General features: G+C 49.1%; 1 protein-coding gene across 1 annotated transcript; it reads right to left on the bottom strand.

The window, feature by feature from the left end:
- Positions 1 to 270: 270 nt before the first annotated feature.
- Trim63 (tripartite motif containing 63) lies at positions 271 to 14,777 on the bottom strand. Its single transcript, XM_090335513.1, has 9 exons — positions 14,133 to 14,777; positions 12,859 to 13,031; positions 8,390 to 8,558; positions 7,785 to 7,880; positions 6,802 to 7,035; positions 5,644 to 5,666; positions 5,197 to 5,321; positions 2,735 to 2,806; positions 271 to 854 (listed from the first exon to the last, which is right to left on the bottom strand). Exons 1-9 carry the CDS (start codon positions 14,289 to 14,291, stop codon positions 826 to 828), a joined length of 1,080 nt encoding a protein of 359 aa, XP_090191639.1. The 5' UTR covers positions 14,292 to 14,777; the 3' UTR covers positions 271 to 825.
- Between the last annotated feature and the right edge of the window lie 4,499 nt (positions 14,778 to 19,276).

The raw sequence follows: 19,276 nt of genomic DNA, 5'->3' as shown, positions 1-19,276 counted from the left end.
TTGGGATGGGACCTACAGCTAAAGCATTCAGATTCTGCTTTAGGCTGCTTTCTGCAGACATTGAGTCTGTTCTACCAGGACCGTTTCAGGGTCTGCTTTCTTACAAGGTACACACTGTGAAATGCTGGGTTAGTGATCTCCTTCAAGGTGGGATGTAAGCCTAGTGTGTCCAATGTCTTCTACCCATCAGGCCTTCTGCTCATCCATGCAGAATTCTCTTAGGAGATAAAGTAAGTGAATAAAATTCCAGATCTTTTGTTATAACAGGAAGAGAGCATTGTGCATTTATTAAAACAACATAGACCACGCACTCAGTGCCTGCCCCTGTCAGGCACAGGCACTGGAATACAGTACATTGTCCTTTTCTAGGCCAGGGAAGACTACGCAGCTCTCCCAGAGAGAAGAGGAAGTGGATAGCTCTATCAACTTGTCTTCCTTCCCTTCCTTCTGACACTCGCCAGTCACACAATGACCAGGCATGATCATACAAAAAGTTTCTTTACAAAAAGCACCAAATTGGCATACATATACAAGTATATACAAAAAAGAAAATCACATTTTCAAAACGTACAAAATATTTCACTTTGCACCAAGGTAGAAAAGTGTCCTGTGTGATGGATTCAAGCACATTTTTCAATTATGCTTCAGTGGTTGCTGAACACAGCGGTGGGGGTTCTACTCTAGTCTCTGCTATCTGAGCAGAGAGAAGACATACCTCCCTGTTGCCCCTGGGGGGCTCTGACCCCTCCCACCCTGGGCCTATCTCCAAGGCAGCCAGGCTCATCCCCACACCCCTTCTCCGTCTCTCTCTGTCCAGAGGGTCTCTCACTCATCCAGCTCCTTACTGGTGTGTCCTGAAATAAAGAAAGAAACAGAAAAAGCTTGGTGAGACAGGCTCAAGAGGCTCCAGGGCCTGCCAAGCTACATCGACAAATAGAACCACCTAACAGCATTTCCTGCATACAAGTAACGTGGAAGACTAAGGCAGAATATACTATGAGAAGTCCCTGAAACTCCATCTTAACCAAGGGAAGCTCCACGCAGCAATCACAGCAAGCCTAACCTAGGCAGACCATGCTCCAGGCCTATTTAAAAAAGAATTAATAAAAGCTGGCTGGATGCAGGTGACTCACACCTATAATCCTAGCTACTTAGAAGGCTGAGATCTAAGGATCTTGGTTCAAAGCCAGCCCAGGCAAAAAAGTCCATAAAACTTTGATCTACAATTAACCACCAAAAAGTCAGAAGTGGAGCTATGGCTCCAATGGTAAAGTGCTAGCCTTGAGCAGAAAAGCTTAGGGATAGCATCCAGGCCCTGAGTTCAATACCCAGGACTCACACACACACCACCACCACCAAAAAATACTCTGAGAGCCAGGCACCAGTGGCTCATGCCTGTAATCCTAGCTAGTTTGGAGGCTGAGATCGGAGGATCATAATTTGAGGCCAGCTCAGGCAAAAAAAGTCCCCATGGGACTCTTATCTCCAATTAACCACCAGAAAACAAGAAGTGGGGCTATGGTTTAAAGTAGTAAAGGGTTAGCTTTACGCAAATGAGTTGACAGACAGCACTCCGACCCTGATTTCAAACCCCATAACTGACAAAAAATAAAATAAACTGTCAGGCACATTGGCTACTCAGCTAGCTACTCAGGAGGCTGAGATCTGAGGATCAAGGTTCAAAGCCAGCCCGGGCACTAAAGACAGTGAAACTCATCTCCAATTAACCACTAGAAAACTGGAAGTAGCACTGTGGCTCAAGGGGTAGGGCGGTAGCCTTGAGCTGAAGAGCTCAGGGACAGCGCCCAGGCCCAGAGTTCATGCCAAAACAAAACAAAACAAAAATCCTCTTTGAGGTTAGACTACTATTTTTTCAGCAAGATTGGAATTGGTTCCAGGTATAGAGGCAGGCCTCACATGGTAGAATGCCAGCTGTGAGCCTGCAAGCCCAGCAAGTACACAAGTACCGGCATCAGAAAAGAAATCATTTAGTTCCATTGATAAATTGGCTAAAAACACTAACATTAACAAACATGTGCTGGTTTAGCAGACATGCTCAGTGCTAACCAGTTATCACATCTATTCCCTACTACCAAAGCTCATCAGAAGGACCGTGCTGTGTCCCTGTGCACAGGTGAGTACCCCAAGTTTCAGAAAAGTCATGAGCTTCTGACCCAGCTTAAAGAGAAGCTATTGGTTTTTTGTTTTTTGTTTGTTTTTGCCAGTCCTGGGGTTTGAACTCAGAGCTATCCATGGGTTTTCTCAAGGTTAGCGCTCTACCACTTGAGCTACAGCACTACTTTCCAGCCTTTTCTGTGTATGTGGTACCAAGAACCAAACCCAGGGCTTCTTGCTAGGCAAGCACTCTACCGCTAGGCCACACTCCTGGCCCCAAGAAGCTTTTTATTGTAATTTTTTTCTCTATCTAAAGGAAAAGACAACAGGTTTTAAATACAGTCCAGTCTTGAGTTCAAACTCCCATACTGGGCAGAGTAAATTTTCTGGATGCAAGTAGCTCACACCCGTAATCCTAGCTACTCAACAGACCGAGATCTGCAGGATCACTGTTCAAAGCCAGCAAGAGTTGAAAACAACGAGACTCCATGACCTAGCACCATTCCTACTGTGGAGCCTGGGATTTTGTGCCCAGTAGATTCCCGCATGGCTATGGAAGGAAGGGAGGAAGGAAGGTCACGGGGGGGGGGGGGGGGGGGGGGGGGGGGGGAGGGCTTACCTTCCTTCTCTTCTGTGGCTACTTCCTCTTCCTGCTCTTCTTCATCTTCAAGGAACTCTTCCTCCTCCTCATCTGTCACAAAGAGCCATTGTGTTAGGACACAGAACAGCTAGGAGGCCTGAGTCAGGTGCAGCAAACACTTGTTCCTGTGTGAGCCCAATGTAGCACCCAGACACAACAGAGACTCAGCAGGCTCAGAGCTGGCCCTGCCTCCTTCACTTTGCTGCAGTCTAGCAATGGCCTTTTCTTTTTCTTTTCGTGTGTGTGTGTGTGTGTGTGTGTGTGTGTGTGTGTGGCGCATGCGTGTGCTAGTACTGGAGCATCCACTCAGGGCCTCATACTCTCCCTTGGCTTTTTTTTTTTTTTTCAGTTTAAGGCTAGCACTCTACTCCCTGAACCACACCCTCACTTCTGGCCTTTTCCTGGTTCCTTGGAAGTAACTGTCACAGACTTTACCACCAGATCTGGCCTTGAACTGTGGCCCTGAGATCTCCGCCTCCTGGGCAGTTGGGATTACAGATGTGAAGCAAGGCCTGGCTCCAGGGATCTTGTTTAATCAGCATCACAGTTACTACCCTAACAGCATTCACTGAGGGCTTCTTGTGGCCCCAGCGTTGTGCTAGTGCTGAGCATGCGCTCTGTCAAATATCCTGGGGAAATCGTGAGAGCCAGACAGCCCTCAGTGGGATTCACATGGGCTAATTATTAGCTTTGTGGCCTTGACTAAGTCACTCACCTTCTCTGAGCCTTACTTTACAAAATGGAACTGATGAAAGAACTTTCCTCTTAATATTGTCATTAGGTGATAGATCTATGATGTCCTTTATCAAGGATTTAGTGCCCAGGACTTGGGAGGTTCGATAAATTATGGTAGCTGTTGCCACCTTCTCTTTGTGTAGGGAAATCGAGGCTTAGGGAGGTTTAGAAGGACAGGCCTTCTCAATGTACATTCACACAGACACGCCCATTCCTGAGCATCTCTCTTTTTTTTTTTTTTTTGCCAGTCCTGGGCTTGAACTCAGGGCCTGAGCACTGTCCTTGGATTTTCTCAAGGCTAGAGCTCTACCACTTGAGCCTCAGCACCACTTCCGGCTTTTTTCTATGTATGTGGTACCGAGGAATTGAACCCGGGTCTTCATGTATGCTAGGCAAGCACTTTAACCACTAGGCCAAACTCCCGGCCCAGCATCTCTTTTTTGAAAAGCAAAACAAGCAAGTTTTACTATATAACACAAGTTATCCTGAACCCAACTAAGTATCTCAGGCTGGCCTTGAATTCACGGTTATTCTCCCTATACCTCCCTAGTGCTAGAGGCACAGTTCAACCTAATTTTTATTTATTTATTGTTTGCCACTCCTGGGACTTGAACTCGGGGCCTGGTGCTGTCCCTGAGCTTCTTTTACTCAAGACTAGCACTCTATCACTTGAGGCACAGCACTACTTCTAGTGTTTTCTGTTTATGTGGTACTGAGGAATCAAACCCAGGGCTACATGCATGCTAGGCAAGCCCTCTACCACTAAGCCACAGTCCCAGCCCCTTAACCTAATTTTTTGTCAGTCCTGGGGCTTGAACTCTGGGCCTGGATACTATCCCTGAGCTCTTCATCTCAAGCCTACCACTCTACCTCTTGAGCCACAGTACCACTTCTGGTTTTCTGGTGGTTAATTGGAGACAAGTCTCAGGGACTTTTGTGCCTGGGCTGGCTTTGGCGTCTGGCTCCTTAACCTAATTTTGGAGTTAGGAAAATAAAGCTCAAGCCAGGCACTGGTGGCTCACTCCTATAATCCTAGATACATAAAAGATTGAGATTTGAGGATTCCTGGGTAGGATTTCCTGGGCAGGAAACTCTTATCTCCAATTTACCACCAAAAAGCCAGAAGTGAAGCTGTGCCTTAGTGTAAAGTGCTATCCTTGAACAGAAAGACAACAACAAAACTCAAGAACTCCACCCAGACCCTCAGTTAAAGTCCTAGAATCTGTACACACACACACACACACACACACACACACACACACACACACACACACACCCCAAACCAAAAAAAAAGGAAGAAAAAAGAGAGGAAGAGAAAGAAATGAATGGCAAAGGGAGGGAAGGGAAAGAAAAGAGAGGAGAGGGGAGGAGAGAGGGGAGGGGAGGAGAGGGGAGAGGAGAAAATGAGGGGTGGAGGAGGCAGGGAAGGTCACCAAAAGTCTCACAGACAACACACACAAGGCAAGATACCAGTTTGAATTCAGGTCTTTCCAATTCCAGGTGTCATATTGTCTGAATCCTTGCATAATTTACTGAGTGATATTTATGCACTAGGTCCTAGGCTAGACTCTGGGCTCGTTTCAAAGTTGGCGTGAGTTTGGCCTGAGAGTTGAGGGGATCTTTGTTAGTGCTCTGCTTGCCAACAGGGCATGGTGGGAAGGACACGGGCAGGCCAGCAGAGAAATGACACCACCACTTCCTTTCACCTGTTCCAAAGTCGATGGCCCGTAGGGCTTCTGCAATGTGCTCTAAGTCCACCGTAAAGTAGTCCATGTTTTCAAAGCCCTGCTCTGTCTTCCCCAGCTGGCAGCCCTTGGAAGCTTCCACGATGCTGCGGGGAAGAAAAGAGGAAGGCTGAGATCAGGGCTCTGAGCAGGGAGGGGGGTGTCTTAGCCTTAGACCTTGGAGTGTCTGTGCCAGATTCCTACTTTGGCCCTTATGTCGGGAGAGGCCCCTGGAGGGGGGCAGTGTTTCCTCTCCAGCCTCCAACAGAGCAGATGGTCTAAGAAAGCCAGCGATCAAAGGTCAGGGAAGGCAGTTGGTGAATCCCTCCCACAGAGCTAATGCACAGGGTCCCACTCGGTAGAAGTCAGAGGCCCTGGGGGTTGGGGGGAGGGGGTTGCTTAGGTCACAGCCCCTGAGAAGACACTCACCTTTTGATGAGCGGCTTGGCACTCTGTGGGTTGAGAGGAAGTGAACATGAGGTTAGAGCTGCAGAAGGGAGTGACCCCAAAACACATGCAAAACCATTGCCTGGGTGTTGCAGGTGCACAACGGGTGTGGGTCCATAACTCAAGAGTGATTCACTCCCCAGCCTCAGTTGCAGGCTCTTGGTTTGTTTTTTTTCCCTCTCTCTGTGGTCTCCACGGGTCTCTATTGGCCTGTAGGACCCTCTTGCTGTCCTGGGAGGCAGCCTGGGCTCTCAAGGTATCCATCCAAACACTGCCAAGTCCAAGGGTTCCCGAGAAACCAGCAGCCCTGTCATCCCACTGGGACAAAGCCCAGCCCAAGAGAGAAGCTAAGGATACATTTGTGTTTGTTCGTGCCAGTCCTGGGGCTTGCACTCACGACGTAGGCATTATTCCTGTTTGAGTTGTTTTCTCCAGGCTAGTGCTCTGCCACTTGAGCTGCAATGTCACTTTCAGCTTTTTTCTCTTTTTGGGTACTTAAATGAAGAGAAGAGTCTCAAGGACTTTCCTGCCCAGGCTGGCTTCGAACTGCAATCCTCAGACCTCAGATTCCTGAATAGCTAGGATTATACACATGAGCTACTAGTGTCCAGGTAAGGATATGCTTAAAGAACTCAGCTTTGAAGTTTTAAGGTGGTACTTTTTCTGTCACCCCCACAAGCTTTCTTAGGGCAGGGATTTTTTTTTTTTTTGCCAGTCCTGGGCCTTGAACTCAGGGCCTGAGCACTGCCCTTGGACTTTTTCGTCAAGGCTAAAGCTCTACCATCGAATCCACAGCACCATTTCCAGCTTTTTTCCATATATGTGGTACCGAGGAATCAAACCTATGTCTTCGTGGATGCTAGGCAAGCAATTCTACCACTAGGCCAAACTCCCAGCCCTAGGATATTATCATTATTACTATTATTATTATTATTATTGTCACCTCTGTCCCCAAGCCATTCATAAATATCCACTTAATCATTATAAAACCAATAATAAGAAGACAGGTCTTACTGTATGCCCCTGTCCTAGATGAGAAACTGAGGCATGCTATGGTTTAAATGGCTTGACCAACGGGCCACAGATGGTCAACAGAACATCACAGGCCAAGCCTGCCCGGACCCTCCAAGCTCTGCTCACCAAGAGGAAAGTGGCCCCGCCAGGCTCGTCCAACGACCGAATGGCTGTCTCCACCAGCTTGGTGGACTTGTCCAGCTGTTCCCGGTACTGCTGGATCAGGGTCTCAATGAAGCTGAGCTTCTCCTCTTGTTCCTGTGTGATCCGCTGCAGCAGCTCACTCTTCTTCTCATCCAGGATGGCGTACAGGGCGTCAAACTTCTGGCTCAGCTCTTCCTTCACCTGGTGGCTGTTCTCCTGGGGACAGAAACTGGGCAGTCACCTCCTCTAAAGTGGGAAGACAGCTCACAATATCCCCATCTTAAAGAAAGTCAAACAAAGATGGGCACTGGTGGCTTATGCCTGGAATCCTAGCTACTCAGGAGGCTGAGATCTGAGGATCGAGGTTGCAAAGCCAGCCTGGGCAGGAAAGTCTGTGAGATTCTTATCTTCAATGAAGCACTTTAAAAAGCCAGAAGTGGAACTCGAGTGGCAGAGCGCTAGTTTTGAGAAAGAAAGAAAGAAAAGCCCAGAGCTCAGGTCCCAGAACTCGCGCCAATAAATAAATAAATAAATGCTTATGTCTGATAAAATAAATGAAGAAATCCCTAACTGCATGCTGCCTTCCAGATCTACTGAATGAACCCTGAATTTCCCAAGGTCCCAGGATGACAGGAATGCTTTTAGAGTTTGAGAAGTCAGTCTACAACCTTGTAGGGAACAGCATTCTGGAAATAGCGCTGAACAGATTCTGGGAACTGTGGGCAGGACACTCCCTGAGCCGGGGATGGGGTCAGCTCCTTGGGCAGCGCCTGCCACAGCTGTGCTTAGCAAGTATTTGCTGAATGAGTGAGTGGGTGGATGGCTTCATTCCTCCCCCACCATTCCTGATAGACGCTCAGGGCTCACAGCCCCAGCTTTTAATCTCAACCTCCTCCCCCAGAGAACAATTGCATGGGGGAGGAGAGGCTTCAAACTCCAAGCAGGGCTCCTCTCTCTCCCCTCACCTTGGTCACTCGACAGGAGTCCTCCAGCTGAGTGATGATTGTCTGTGCTCGGTCATTCCCCGCCACCAGCATGGAGATACAGTTGCTCAGTTCAGTCTAGGAGAGACAGAGATAAGACTCCAGGCTGCGGGTGGGCATAACGTGGTCCACTGCCAGGAAGACTCTGTGCATCCTTTACTGACAGGCGAGGCCCAGAAAGTGGATACTGAGCTTCCCATAACGCACAGCAAGGTACTGGCATAGAATGAAAGAGCTAGAACATTCTAGAAAAGAAAGACTAAGAGAAGAGTGGGGAGGGAGCAGAAAGCCCAGAAAGAGGCTGGATGGTGGGACTCCAGTATGGAGCCTGGGACAGGTGATGGAGAAGCCATGGTCTGAGAGGGCTTGGTGGCTTGGCGCGAGGGTCTGGTCTGTGCCCTGTGGACACACTCCGGTGCTCTCAAGTGGCTGTGAGTATATATATATAACCCATGAGCTCAGAGCCACGGCCCTGTGGCCTGGAAGTCCCTCCCGAGCAACTACTCCTGAAAAGCCTGCTCAGCACATCTACCGAGATCAATCCACGTCTGGAATTGTCCAGGGGTGGCAGTGGCCAGAGCTGGTACCTTCTGTCCCTGGAAGACGCTCTGCAGTGGGGCTACCTCACAGGCCTGGTGGGCCCCGAACACCTTGCACATGGAGCAGGTGGGTACCTCACACGTGAGGCAGTAGATGTTGATTTTCTCATCTTCATGCTCCTTGCACATTGGGTGGCTGCCCTTCTGCAGGGGCCGGCTGAGGGAAAGAAGAGTCACAAGTCAGGGTGTCATGAATCCTTGCCTCCATCCCCTGCTCCAGTCACCCAAATTCACACCCTGAGCTCCCAAACTTTTGCTTTTGTAAGTGTACTGGAATTCAAACTGAGGTCCTTGAGCTCTCTCATTATTTTTATTTTTTTAAGTTTGGTTATTCACATCTGGTGCTCTACCATTTAAGCCATGCCTCCAGTCCAGCATTTTGCTGGTTAATGGGAGATGTCTCAGACTTTTCTACCTGAGATAGCTTTGAACCATAACCCCCGGGTCTCAGCCTCTGGAGTAGCTAGGATTTCAGGCTTAAACTTTTTTGCCTTTCATCTTCTGGGAACCCAGGACCAGGGAAGCCACTAACACGAAACCTATCACCCACATCCTAGGACTCCAATGCTGGAGCTGGCCTGTGTTGGGCAGCACAAAGGATATGAGGAAAATCATAGAATTCCAGGGAGTTAGACATGGAGAGGTCTCAGAGAGGGAATGGAGAAATGGACAAACTTGCCCAAGGTCAACCAGCAAGGTGGACAGCAGAGACTGCAGCTCTTTTACTCTAATTATAGTTACCATAGCTCTTGGTTACTGCAGCTAGGCCCTGAGCTAAGCAATTTATACTGATGGCCTCATAGAATTCTATATTTAATCTACTAGACTGTATCTCCATTCAGGCAGAGAAACCTGACAGTTTTCTTTACTTCTAAGTGGACAGTGGACAGTGCCTGGCATGGAAGAGGCAGTAGATAAATGTAAGGAGAAAGAATACACAACAAAGAGCCAAGGGTGATGATACATGCCTGTAATCTCAACACTTGGGAGGCTGAAACAAGAGGATCCTGAGTTTGACTACAAGGAGAGACTTTGTTTCAAAAACAAAAATGTAATTAACACATCCCGAGGGTGTCCCCAGAACAGAATGTGATGACCAACACAAGTGTTGAGTCCTCGATACCCAAAGGTTCTGGAGTTAGAAACCCAGAATCCTTTTCTCTTCCTTCTCCAAAGCATGGATAGAACAACTCTTTCCCATTAATACGCTCTCTCCCAACACGGGGCTAGGTTGTTTCTCTCTTGGTTTGTTCCCCCACCTAGATGCCAGTGTTTGAGCCTGGGCCTCCTGTCTCCAGCGAGAGCACATAGTCATTGGGGTTATAGTCATGTGTCTACACTGCCTCTGATCTCCTGCTCTTAATGTCACAGGCATCTCAGAAATGTCACAAGGTGACAGTGGCTTATCAGTGTCAACACCTCCCCGACCAACAGCCTTGGATAGCCGGTCACACCCTAGACTGCTATCCCTGCCAGCTCTGGTATAAGCCCCTTGCCTGCCAACATGGTGCCTCCTCTGTGTCTGTGATCAGAACAGGCAGGGGTGCAGGGGTCAAACAAGATCTTAAGGGTCACTGGGCACCAGTGGCTAATGCCTGCAATTCTAGCTACTCGGGAGGATGAGATCTGAGGATCATGGTTCAAAGCCAGCCAGGGCAGGAAAGTCAGTAAAACTCCCCACTTCCCCATGGGTTTTTTTGTACCAGTCCTAAGTCTTGAACTCAGGGCCTGGACACTGTCCTTAAACTTTCTCAAGGCTAGCATTCTACCATGTGAGCCACAGCATCACTTCCAGCTTTTTCTATTGGTACTGAGGAATCAAACCCAGGGCTTCATATATGCTGGGCAAGCACTCTACCATTAGACAACAAGAAAACTGGAAGTGGTGCTATAGCTCAAAGTGGTAAAGCACTAGCCTTGAGGTGAAGGGTTCAGGGACAGAGCCCCAGCCTAGAGTTCAAGTCCCATAACTGACAAAAAAAAGAAGGGGGAGGGAGGAAGGAAGGAAGGAAGGAAGGAAGGAAGGAAGGAAGGAAGGAAGGAAGGAAGGAAGGAAGGAAAAGATTTATCTTGAAGATCTGTCTCCAGTCTCACTTCTAGGTGTCTACCCTCCAAAGTCTACAATTTGGCATCTGGATCCAAACCCAGAAGACTCTGCCACTAGATTTCTTTGTAAGGGGGCGGGGGGGAGGGAGAGTGTGTGCCCACCCGTACTAGCGTTAGAGCTCAGGACTTCAAGCCCTGCTCTACCACTTGAGCCACACCTCTACTTCTAGCCTTTTGCTGGTTAATCAGAGATAAATCTACTCAGACTTTTCTTCTCCGGTTAGCTTCAGTCCATGTTCCTAGATCTCAGCCTCCTCAGTCACTAGGATCATAGGTGTGGGGTGGGAGCCATCAGTGCCTGGCTTTGCTTTGTCACTTGGGAGCCTTCGTTTCTCTCCAAGTTGCTATGACCATGGCCAAAGTTCTGTAAGAATATGACATGTAGGAAACAGCACAGCCCTGGTCCAAAGACAACATGCTCTTCTGAGATCAACAGTAAGCAGATATCTGGTGCTATCAACTCTGTCATGACAGTAAGGATGAGCAAGGCGATTTTTGTTTGGTAGTGCTGAGATCTAGCAGTGGGGAAGCTATCTAGAACAGCAGTTAAGAATGTTCACTGTGCAGTTACTCTCTCTTGCTAGCTGTGTGGCCTTGGGTGAACCTCTGACCCTCTCTGAACTATTTCCTCATGGTAGAAAGGGAGATAAGAATGTCTTTTAGAGGCCGGGAGTTTGGCTTAGTGGTAGAGTGCATGCCTAGCATGCATGAGGACTTGGGTTTGATTCCTCAGTACCATATACAAAAAAAAAAAAAAAAAAAAGCCAGAAGTGTTACTGTGGCTCAAGTGGTAGAATGCTAGCCTTGAGGAAAAAGCCAAAGGACAATGCTCAGGCCCTGAATTCAAGGTCCAGGACTGGCAAAAAAAAAGAAAAAAGAAAAAAAGAATGCCTTTTAGAGCTGAGCTGGGCACTCGTTATTTATGCTTATAATGTTAGCTATTCAGGAGGCTAAGATCTGGAGAATTGAGGCTTGAAGCCAGCCCCTGAAGCAAAGTTTGTAAGTCTCTTATCTCCAGTTAACTACCAGAAGCCAAAAATGAAGCTTGGCTCCAGTAGGAGAGCTCCAGTCTTGAGGAAAAACAAAAACAAACATAACTAAGCAAGAGCTCAAGACCTTGCATTCAAGCTCTAGTAACAGCACAAAAAAAAAAAAAAAAAGAAAGAAAAGAAAGAATGCCTTAAAGAATTACCATGAAAAGTAGATGGCTGAGTACAGTGATAGCACATAGTGGTTATTCAGTGCATTTTTTATATTTTTCACATTTCCTATCAGTACCCTACTTGACTATCACAGTGACTCATGTTACTGTCTGTCCCTTTCAAGGAAATGAAGCCCCAAAGGCTTGCCTCCAGGCCTTCTAATGCATAAGCAACAGAAGTTGAAGAGCCAGTACCCTCCCTGCCCCACCTAGGCTTTCCTCTGCTAGGCCTGCTCTGTCACCCTCTCTTGGACACAACACTGCCTATTTCCAGGTAGCAAAGGTTTTGGCTCATAAAGACCATAATGAGGTCAGCAATCTGGGAGTTTGTTTGCTTTTTGTTTTTTTGTCAGTCATAGGTCTTGAACTCTGAGCCTGGGCACTGTTTCTGAGCTCTTCACCTCAAGGCTAGTGCTCTACCACTTGAGCCATAGCACCACTTCCAGTTTTCTGGTTGTTTATTAGAGATAAGAGTTTCATGGACTTTCGTGCCGGGCTGGCTTTGAACCACAATCCTCAGATCTCAGCCTCCTGAGTAGCTAGGATTACAGGCGTGAGTCACCAGTGCCCGGCTATCTGGGAATCTTGCAGGGATGTCCTGATTTACTTTGGAGGTAGAAGAGTGAAAGATACTGAGGTTTTGAACTGAGGGCCTTGCACTTGCTGAGCCACATCCCCAGCATTGAGTTGAGAGATCCGGAGCCACATGAACCAGGTCCAGCTTCTAGATCTGTGCTTTCCACTTGGAAAACTTTGAGTCATTAACTGTCTGTGGGGCCTCCATTCCTCCATCTGGAGAATGGGGAGAGTCAAAGTTCTGCCTGATCTATAAGACGGCTCTGAGACACCAAGATGAGTAGTTGCCAGTGCCCCGCACAGTGCCACTCACCTGCCTGCATCCTCCCTAGGTGCCTTCTCTGCCTCAGGCCTCTCCCTTTCACATCCCATCATCCCCTGCCTGTGCTCAGTGTGTTCCATATGAGCAGCCCAACATCTTGACCCCTCCTGCCTGAGGACAAGTGGCCTGGCTCTTTGCAGTGACCAGTATGGCTAGTCCAGCAGGGACCAGGTCCTGACAGTCAAGGAGGTGGAAGGAGCCAGGGAGAGGACAATGGCTGCGGGCGGAGGCTCTGCGCAGCTGCAGTCTCACCTGGAGCACTCCTGCTTGTAGATGTCGATAATGTTTTCCACCAGGAGATTCCTCTGCAGGCCGTACACCCCGTGGCGGTCCATGATCACCTCGTGGCGGCATGAGGGGCAGCGGAAACGGCCTCCAGACATGGACATCGAGCCGCCCCGGTTGGTCCAGTAGGGATTTGCAGCCTGTAGGTTGCCAAGACAGAGGTGAGGCCAGTGCTCCCTGCTCCGTCACTTTCCTTTTTAGTCTTATTCTCCTTTCTCTGCTTCCCCTACTACATCTGCCAAACCAAAGGACCTGGGCTCCCTGTCCACTCATGTACACAGAGCAAGCCAGGCCCTGGTGACACACACCTGTAACCCTAGCTACTCAGAAAGCTGAGAAGTGGAGATCGTGATTCTTATCTCTACTGTAGCAGCAAGGAGTCATAGTACAAGTGTGGCTCCATATAACTAATAATAGAGCGCCAGTTTTGAAGAAGGAAAAAAAAAAAAACACAGGTATGGTGCCAGGCCCTGAGTTCAAGCCCCAGGGTTAATGAATGTGGGTACACACACAACACACAGAGAGAGAACAGAGACAGAGATGGAGAGACCAAGAAAGACAAAGCAGAGAGAGACAGAGAGAGTACACTTGAGGAGCAACTAAGCAATTAGTAGTATCTGCCTCAGACACTATTGAACCTGGGTTCAAGTCACACTTTCTGGCGCAATCAACCTTATCTCTCTATGCCTCCGTGTGTCCACTGTGCTGCTAGATCTGCTGCTTTCCACACGACATGGCAGAAGAGCATTTTGGGTAATGTTCTGGGAACTTTGAGTCCTGCCTTTTGGCCAGTGCTTACTCTTTCAGGGAGATAGAGCCCGTCCTGGCCCCCACGTCATGGCAAACAGCCACCTTGACTGCCCAGTGCCACCCCCTGCCCCTGCCACCTTTGCCGAAGCTCTGGGCCCCCTGCCACCATCTTGGCCCCAGGGTCTGGTTTCTGTCTCCTCTCAGCCTCCCTCCCACTCTTATCACTCAAGGCATTTGACTCTTGACTGGAGAGTCCCCAGCAAGCCAGCAGGGCAGGCAGGGAGCTGTGGCAGGGTGGGGTTGGGGTGTCATGCGTCATGGAGAAGGCCCAGTACAGCCAAGCTATCCCCTCCCCCCAGCCCGCAGAGCAGTCCAGAGCCCTCCATAGGGCTCCACTTTTGAGAGGATGGCTGGAAAGGTTGTATACTAAGAGGAAGAGAAGCTGAGAAATCTCTGGGACCCCAGGATCCAGTCCTTTGCCCAGCACCCACCTGGAAGATGTCATTGGCACACTTTCGGCAGAGGTTGTGCTGGCAGGGCAGGATGACCACAGGCTTGGTAAACATCTCCAGGCAGATAGGGCAGATCAGCTGTTTTTCCAGGTTCTCCATGGGGTTCCCATCCGGAATCAGGCCTGACTTATAATCCATATTGCCAAAAGGTGTGGCTGCCTCTTCCACCGGCCTTGAACTGAACAGAGCTGGGGGGGAAAGTCTTGTCTTTGTCCCCAAACACCCACTCTGATCTTCTTTGCCCTCTCCTCCTGACGCTCAAATTCTGCCTTGGTCTGAGGCCCCTCTGATATTTATAGTTGGTCCTCGGTCACATGAGCCCCGGGAGGGGACCAGCTGAGCATTCTGCTGCCAGGCTGCTGGCGGAGCTTGAGTTTCCTCCAGGCCTGAAAGACCTCTCAAATCACATGCAAGGATGAGCAATCACTGTTCCCCTGCAATGGGGGGTCGTAAACAAGAACAGCCTGTTCAGGGCAGGTGTCAGGGAGGGCTGGGTACCTAAAGTTTCCTGTGGAAGTTGGTCTTCCCTTAGTTAGGATGGGAGGAAAGGATGAGAAACTCAAGAGTGGGTTGCTGGTACTTAAGAGGTTAATAACCAATGCTTCCCATTGACTGTCACTTTTAGTTCTCTATTCCTCTTGCCTCAGACCCCGGCCTGGCCCGGCATTCTGCTGTAGACATGGAAGACCCCTTCCTCAGCAGCATTGATTGGCAGAAGGGGTCCCTCCTTCACACAACCTTCAAACAGTCCAGACAAGGAAAAGACTTTGTTTGAGGTCACTTGAAACAGAAGTAGCCAAGTCAGGAGTCATATAATCAATAGCAAGCATTTTTCTGAGAATTCAGTGGACATCAGGCACCAACATGGCAGACCTCTTTTCCTGATGTGAGAGGCACATGGTTCAGGGAGTAGTACAATGACCTGCCCAGACACAGAAGTTTCCAGAGCCTCCCTTTGGCTCTCTGGACAAATAAAAAAAAAAAAAAAAAAAAAAAAAAAAAGGACATTTTCCATTTGGGCAGACAGAAGTCATTAGAGCAAGTCTAATAGCTATTTTTTTTTTTTTTTACGTTTTGGTGTTTGTTGTTGCTTTCGTTTTGTTTTGTTTGCTGCTCTTGGTGCTTGAACGCTGGGCCTGGGCACTGTCCCTGAGCTCCTTTTGCCCAAGGCTAATGCTCTACCACGTAAGCTACAGCGCCACTGCTGACTTTTTCTGAGTAGTTTGAGGAATCTCACTGACCTTCCTGCCAAAGCTGGCTTTGAACTACAATCCTCAGATCTGTCTCCTGAGTAGCTAGAATTACAGGCATGTGCCGCTGGCACCTGGCTTATTGGTGTGGTTCTTTGAGACAGAGTCTTACTGTATATCCCATCCTGACCTCAGAATCTAGATCTTTCTCTCTCTGCCTCCCTAGTGATGGATTGCAAGTGTGTACCACTACACCCAACTCCAAGGGACACTTGTGAAATAGGATTTGGTGGAGGAACCTTGGACTATGTCTAAGGCACCAGGGCAAAGACTGGGAACAGTCCTTATATGACCATGGAACATACAATAGGAATGTGCAGGACCTCAAGAAAGAGCGCTGATGATAGCCCCAAGGGAAGACCTCGTGAGTCCCCAGGGCACAGTTTGAAGCCTTGAGCACAAAAGCTCAGAAACAGCACCCAGACCCTGAGTTCAAGAGAGAGCACATGAACTGAGATAGCTGGATGCCTGTGTCGGATGCCTGTAATCCTAGCTATTTAAGAAGATGACATATGAAGGTCACCATTTTTTTTGCCAGTCCTGGGACTTGAACTCAGGGCCTTGGCACTGTCCTTGGACACTTTTGCTCAAGGCTCTAGTGCTCTGCCACTTGAGCCACAGTGCTACTTCTGGCTTTTTCTGAGTATGTAGTACTGAGGAATCAAACCCAGGGCTTAGTGCCTGCTGGGAGAGCGCTCTCCCCCTAGGGCCCGCTCCCAGCCATGAAGGTCACTATTGGAAAAGCCCAGGTAGGAGAGTCCATGCGACTTGTGTCCAATTAACCAGCAAAATGCCAGATGTGGAGCTGAGGTTCAAGTGGTAGAGCACCAGCCTTGAGTGAAAGAACTAAATGACAGCAGCTAGGCCCTGAAGTCAAACTTCAGTACCAGCATGAGAGGGAGGGAGGGAGGGAGGAAGGGAGGGAGGGAGGGAGAGAGGGAGGGAGGGAGGGAGGGAGGGAGGGAGGGAGGGAGGGAGGGAGGGAGGGAGAGAGAGAGAGAGAGAGAGAGAGAGAGAGAGAGAGAGCGCGCGAGCGCGAGCTAGCGACTGAGAGCACGCACGCAGGAAGTACCCAGGGAAAACAGAAGGGCTGTGGGGACCCGGCCTTGCTGCTGTTTTCCTGAACAGATCTGTCAGCTGTGAGGAGCTTTCACATGGCTGTTGACTTTCTCCAGCCACAATGGGCCATCCAGGTGCAGAGGCCAAGCAGATGGACAGTGGGACTAGGTCCAGCCTGGGCCCTGGCCGGGACAGCACTATTGCCGGCCAGGGAGAAAGACAGGAAAATTCCCATGAGGGCCACTCCAGGCATCCAAGCACGTCTTGTCATCTAATCCGCATGACAGCCCTGCAAAGGGGGTTGGGGGGGAGGGAGGGATTGGCCTGGGTTTTGTTCCCCAGTAGGAAACAAGGCTCAGAGAGTTAATTGGCTGAAGTCACAGAGAGCCAAACTAGGGTTCAAGCCCAAGGTAGCCTGATTCCCAAATCTGTGCTTTCCTATTAAAGCATTTATTGAGTGCTTATTATGTGCTAGGCATTGTGTTAAGTCCTTTCTATACTTCCGGTCATTCTGCCTCACAGTGACTCAGTGAGGCAGGGAGATTGAGCTCCCTGCTTTGTGATGATCTGCAGAGGCTCAGAGAAGGTGACTCACTTGGCCCATGTTCATCAGCAGTGAGGGACAGAGGCAAAATCATAACCAGAAAATTCCAGGGCAGCATCATTTCCAGGCATTACAAAGCCATGGGATGGGCAGATGAAGAGACACAACGAAATATCAGCTAATGTCTAGGTTCAGAGCTCTACACTAGTCTCATACTAATAGACATTTGAAGCACATAAAAGGGGAGGGAACAGTCTAAGATCACATGTAATCAAACCTAACTTCATTATGTCAATATTCCCAACCTTATTTCCCTGATTTTTTTTTTTTGCCAGTCCTGGGGCTTGAACTCAGGGCCTGGACACTAGAACTTGCTCAAGGCTAACATTCTGCGACTTGAGCCACAGCACTGCTTCCAGCTTTTTCTGTGTATGTGGTACCGAGGAATTGAACCTAGGTCTTCATGCATGCTAGGCAAGCACTCTATCACTAGGCCAAACTTCCAGCCCTAAAGTAAGTTTTTTTGCCAGTCCTGGGGCTTGAACTCAGGGCATAGGCAACTGTCCTTGAGCTACAGCATCACTTCTGGTGTTTTCTGTATATGTGGTACTGAGGAGTCGAACCTAGGGCTTCATGCATACTAGGCAAAGCGCTCTACCGCTAGGCTACACTCCTGGCCCTAAAGTAAGGGTGTTTTGTTTTGTTTTGCGGGGTATGGGGCTTGAACTCCATCTGGGTGCTATCTCTCAGCTCTTCAGCTCCAAGCTACCACCCTACCCTCGAGCCAAGCCCCGTTTCCTGTTTTCTAGAGGTTAATTGGAGATAAGAGTCTCAGGTCCTTTTGTGCTGGGCTGGCTTTGAACCTTGACCCTCAGATCTCAGCCTCCTGAGTAGCTAGGATTACAGGCTTGAGCCACCGCCTCCGGTTTACCCTATGTTTTAACTCACATTTTACTGTGGTCAGAACAGGTGAAGTCTGCTCTCTTGGCAATCTCCACGCATATGGGTCATGGGAGTTAACCCTATTTTACACATGAAGAACTGAGGTCAGGACAGTGTGTGGAGCTATACATGCCCAGGGCTAGGGCAGGCAACGCTGCAGCAGGCCCATTGAACCCCTAAGATTAGGCTCCTTTTGATTGTCACTACGCAGGGGACTTTTCAGAAACCCGAGCCCTTGAAGCCTGTTAGTTCAGGGGAGAGACTCCTGGCTGGGGGCCTGGACACCCGGGGCTCTTGCCTCCATCTCTGCCTGAGACGGGAAATGTGATGCCCAGCAAGCCACGCCCACCTTCCATGTCTGCATCTGCCAAATGGAACAACTGCAGGAGATGAGCCCAAGGGTCCTTGCATATCCCTGGTGGCCAGGTTCTCAGGGTATCTAGGTTGATGCAGGCCCCAGGGGGTAATGCTAGAGAGGAAACCAACTCCCATCTTCCCCTTCACACCCCATGGTTCCAGCTGGTTGAAATTCTTCCTTGGTTTATCACAGAGCAGATCAGATTTTTTTTTTCTCATGTGTGCCATATAACCCCTGGTAAGTGGGTCCACTGGAATTTCCCTCAGGAAAGGGGAGTGGGGCAACACAGGGATTGATTTCCTTAGGGCTTGACGTCTCTGTCATATGTTTTGATGTTGTCCCCATTGACAGATCATCCTGAATCACAGGATCAAACCAATGACCATTTGATCCAAAGGCTTCAAGTCCAGGGCAGTGTGCTCTGGGCCTGGCCCACGTGCCACCTGAGAGAGCAGCACGTCCTGAGACCACAGCATGCCAGGCCTGGCCAGGGCCCCACAGCTGCCTCCCAATATCCCCTGGGCTAAGCAGCACTGTGGACAGCTCTGAGGAGTGGGTAGTCTTCAAAGAAAGGGCCTGCCCCAAGGGACATGGGCCAAGAGACTTAAGATAGGAGTTGGGAGTGTGGCCTGGTGGTAGAATACTTGCCCAGTATGCACAAAGCCCTGGGTTTGATTCCTCAGTACCACATACACAGAAAAAGCTTGCAGCGGTGTTATGGCTCAAGTGATAGAGTGCTAGCCTTAAGAAAGCCCAAGGACATAGCATGCATAAGGACCTGGTGATCAATTCCCTGGTACCACATACATAGAAAAAAGCCGGAAGTAGTGCTGAGGCTCAAGTGGTAGAGCTCTAGCCTTGAGAAAGTCCAAGGACAGTGCTCTTCAAGCCCAGGACTAGCAAACAAAAGAAGGAAAGAAAGAAAGAAAGAGAGAGAGAGAGAGAGAGAGAGAGAGAGAGAGAGAGAGAG

This window comes from Megascapheus bottae, chromosome 6, assembly GCF_031878675.1.
Source record: "Megascapheus bottae isolate mThoBot1 chromosome 6, mThoBot2.hap1, whole genome shotgun sequence".
Classification (NCBI taxonomy): Eukaryota; Metazoa; Chordata; class Mammalia; order Rodentia; family Geomyidae; genus Megascapheus; species Megascapheus bottae.
Note: the sequence above shows the minus strand (reverse complement) of the source record. Positions and strands in the feature narration are given on the sequence as shown.

What these genes read in the sequence shown, in the direction of transcription:
- Trim63 (XM_090335513.1), bottom strand. Translation starts at nt 14,291, where the DNA reads ATGGATTATAAGTCAGGCCTGATTCCGGATGGGAACCCCATGGAGAAC. An exon ending in GCGTCTTCCAGGGACAGAAG is followed by an intron (nt 7,881 to 8,389) that starts GTACCAGCTCTG and finishes TGTCTCTCCTAG; the next exon opens with ACTGAACTGAGCAACTGTAT. An exon ending in GCCAAGCCGCTCATCAAAAG is followed by an intron (nt 5,322 to 5,643) that starts GTGAGTGTCTTC and finishes TCTTCCCCGCAG; the next exon opens with CATCGTGGAAGCTTCCAAGG.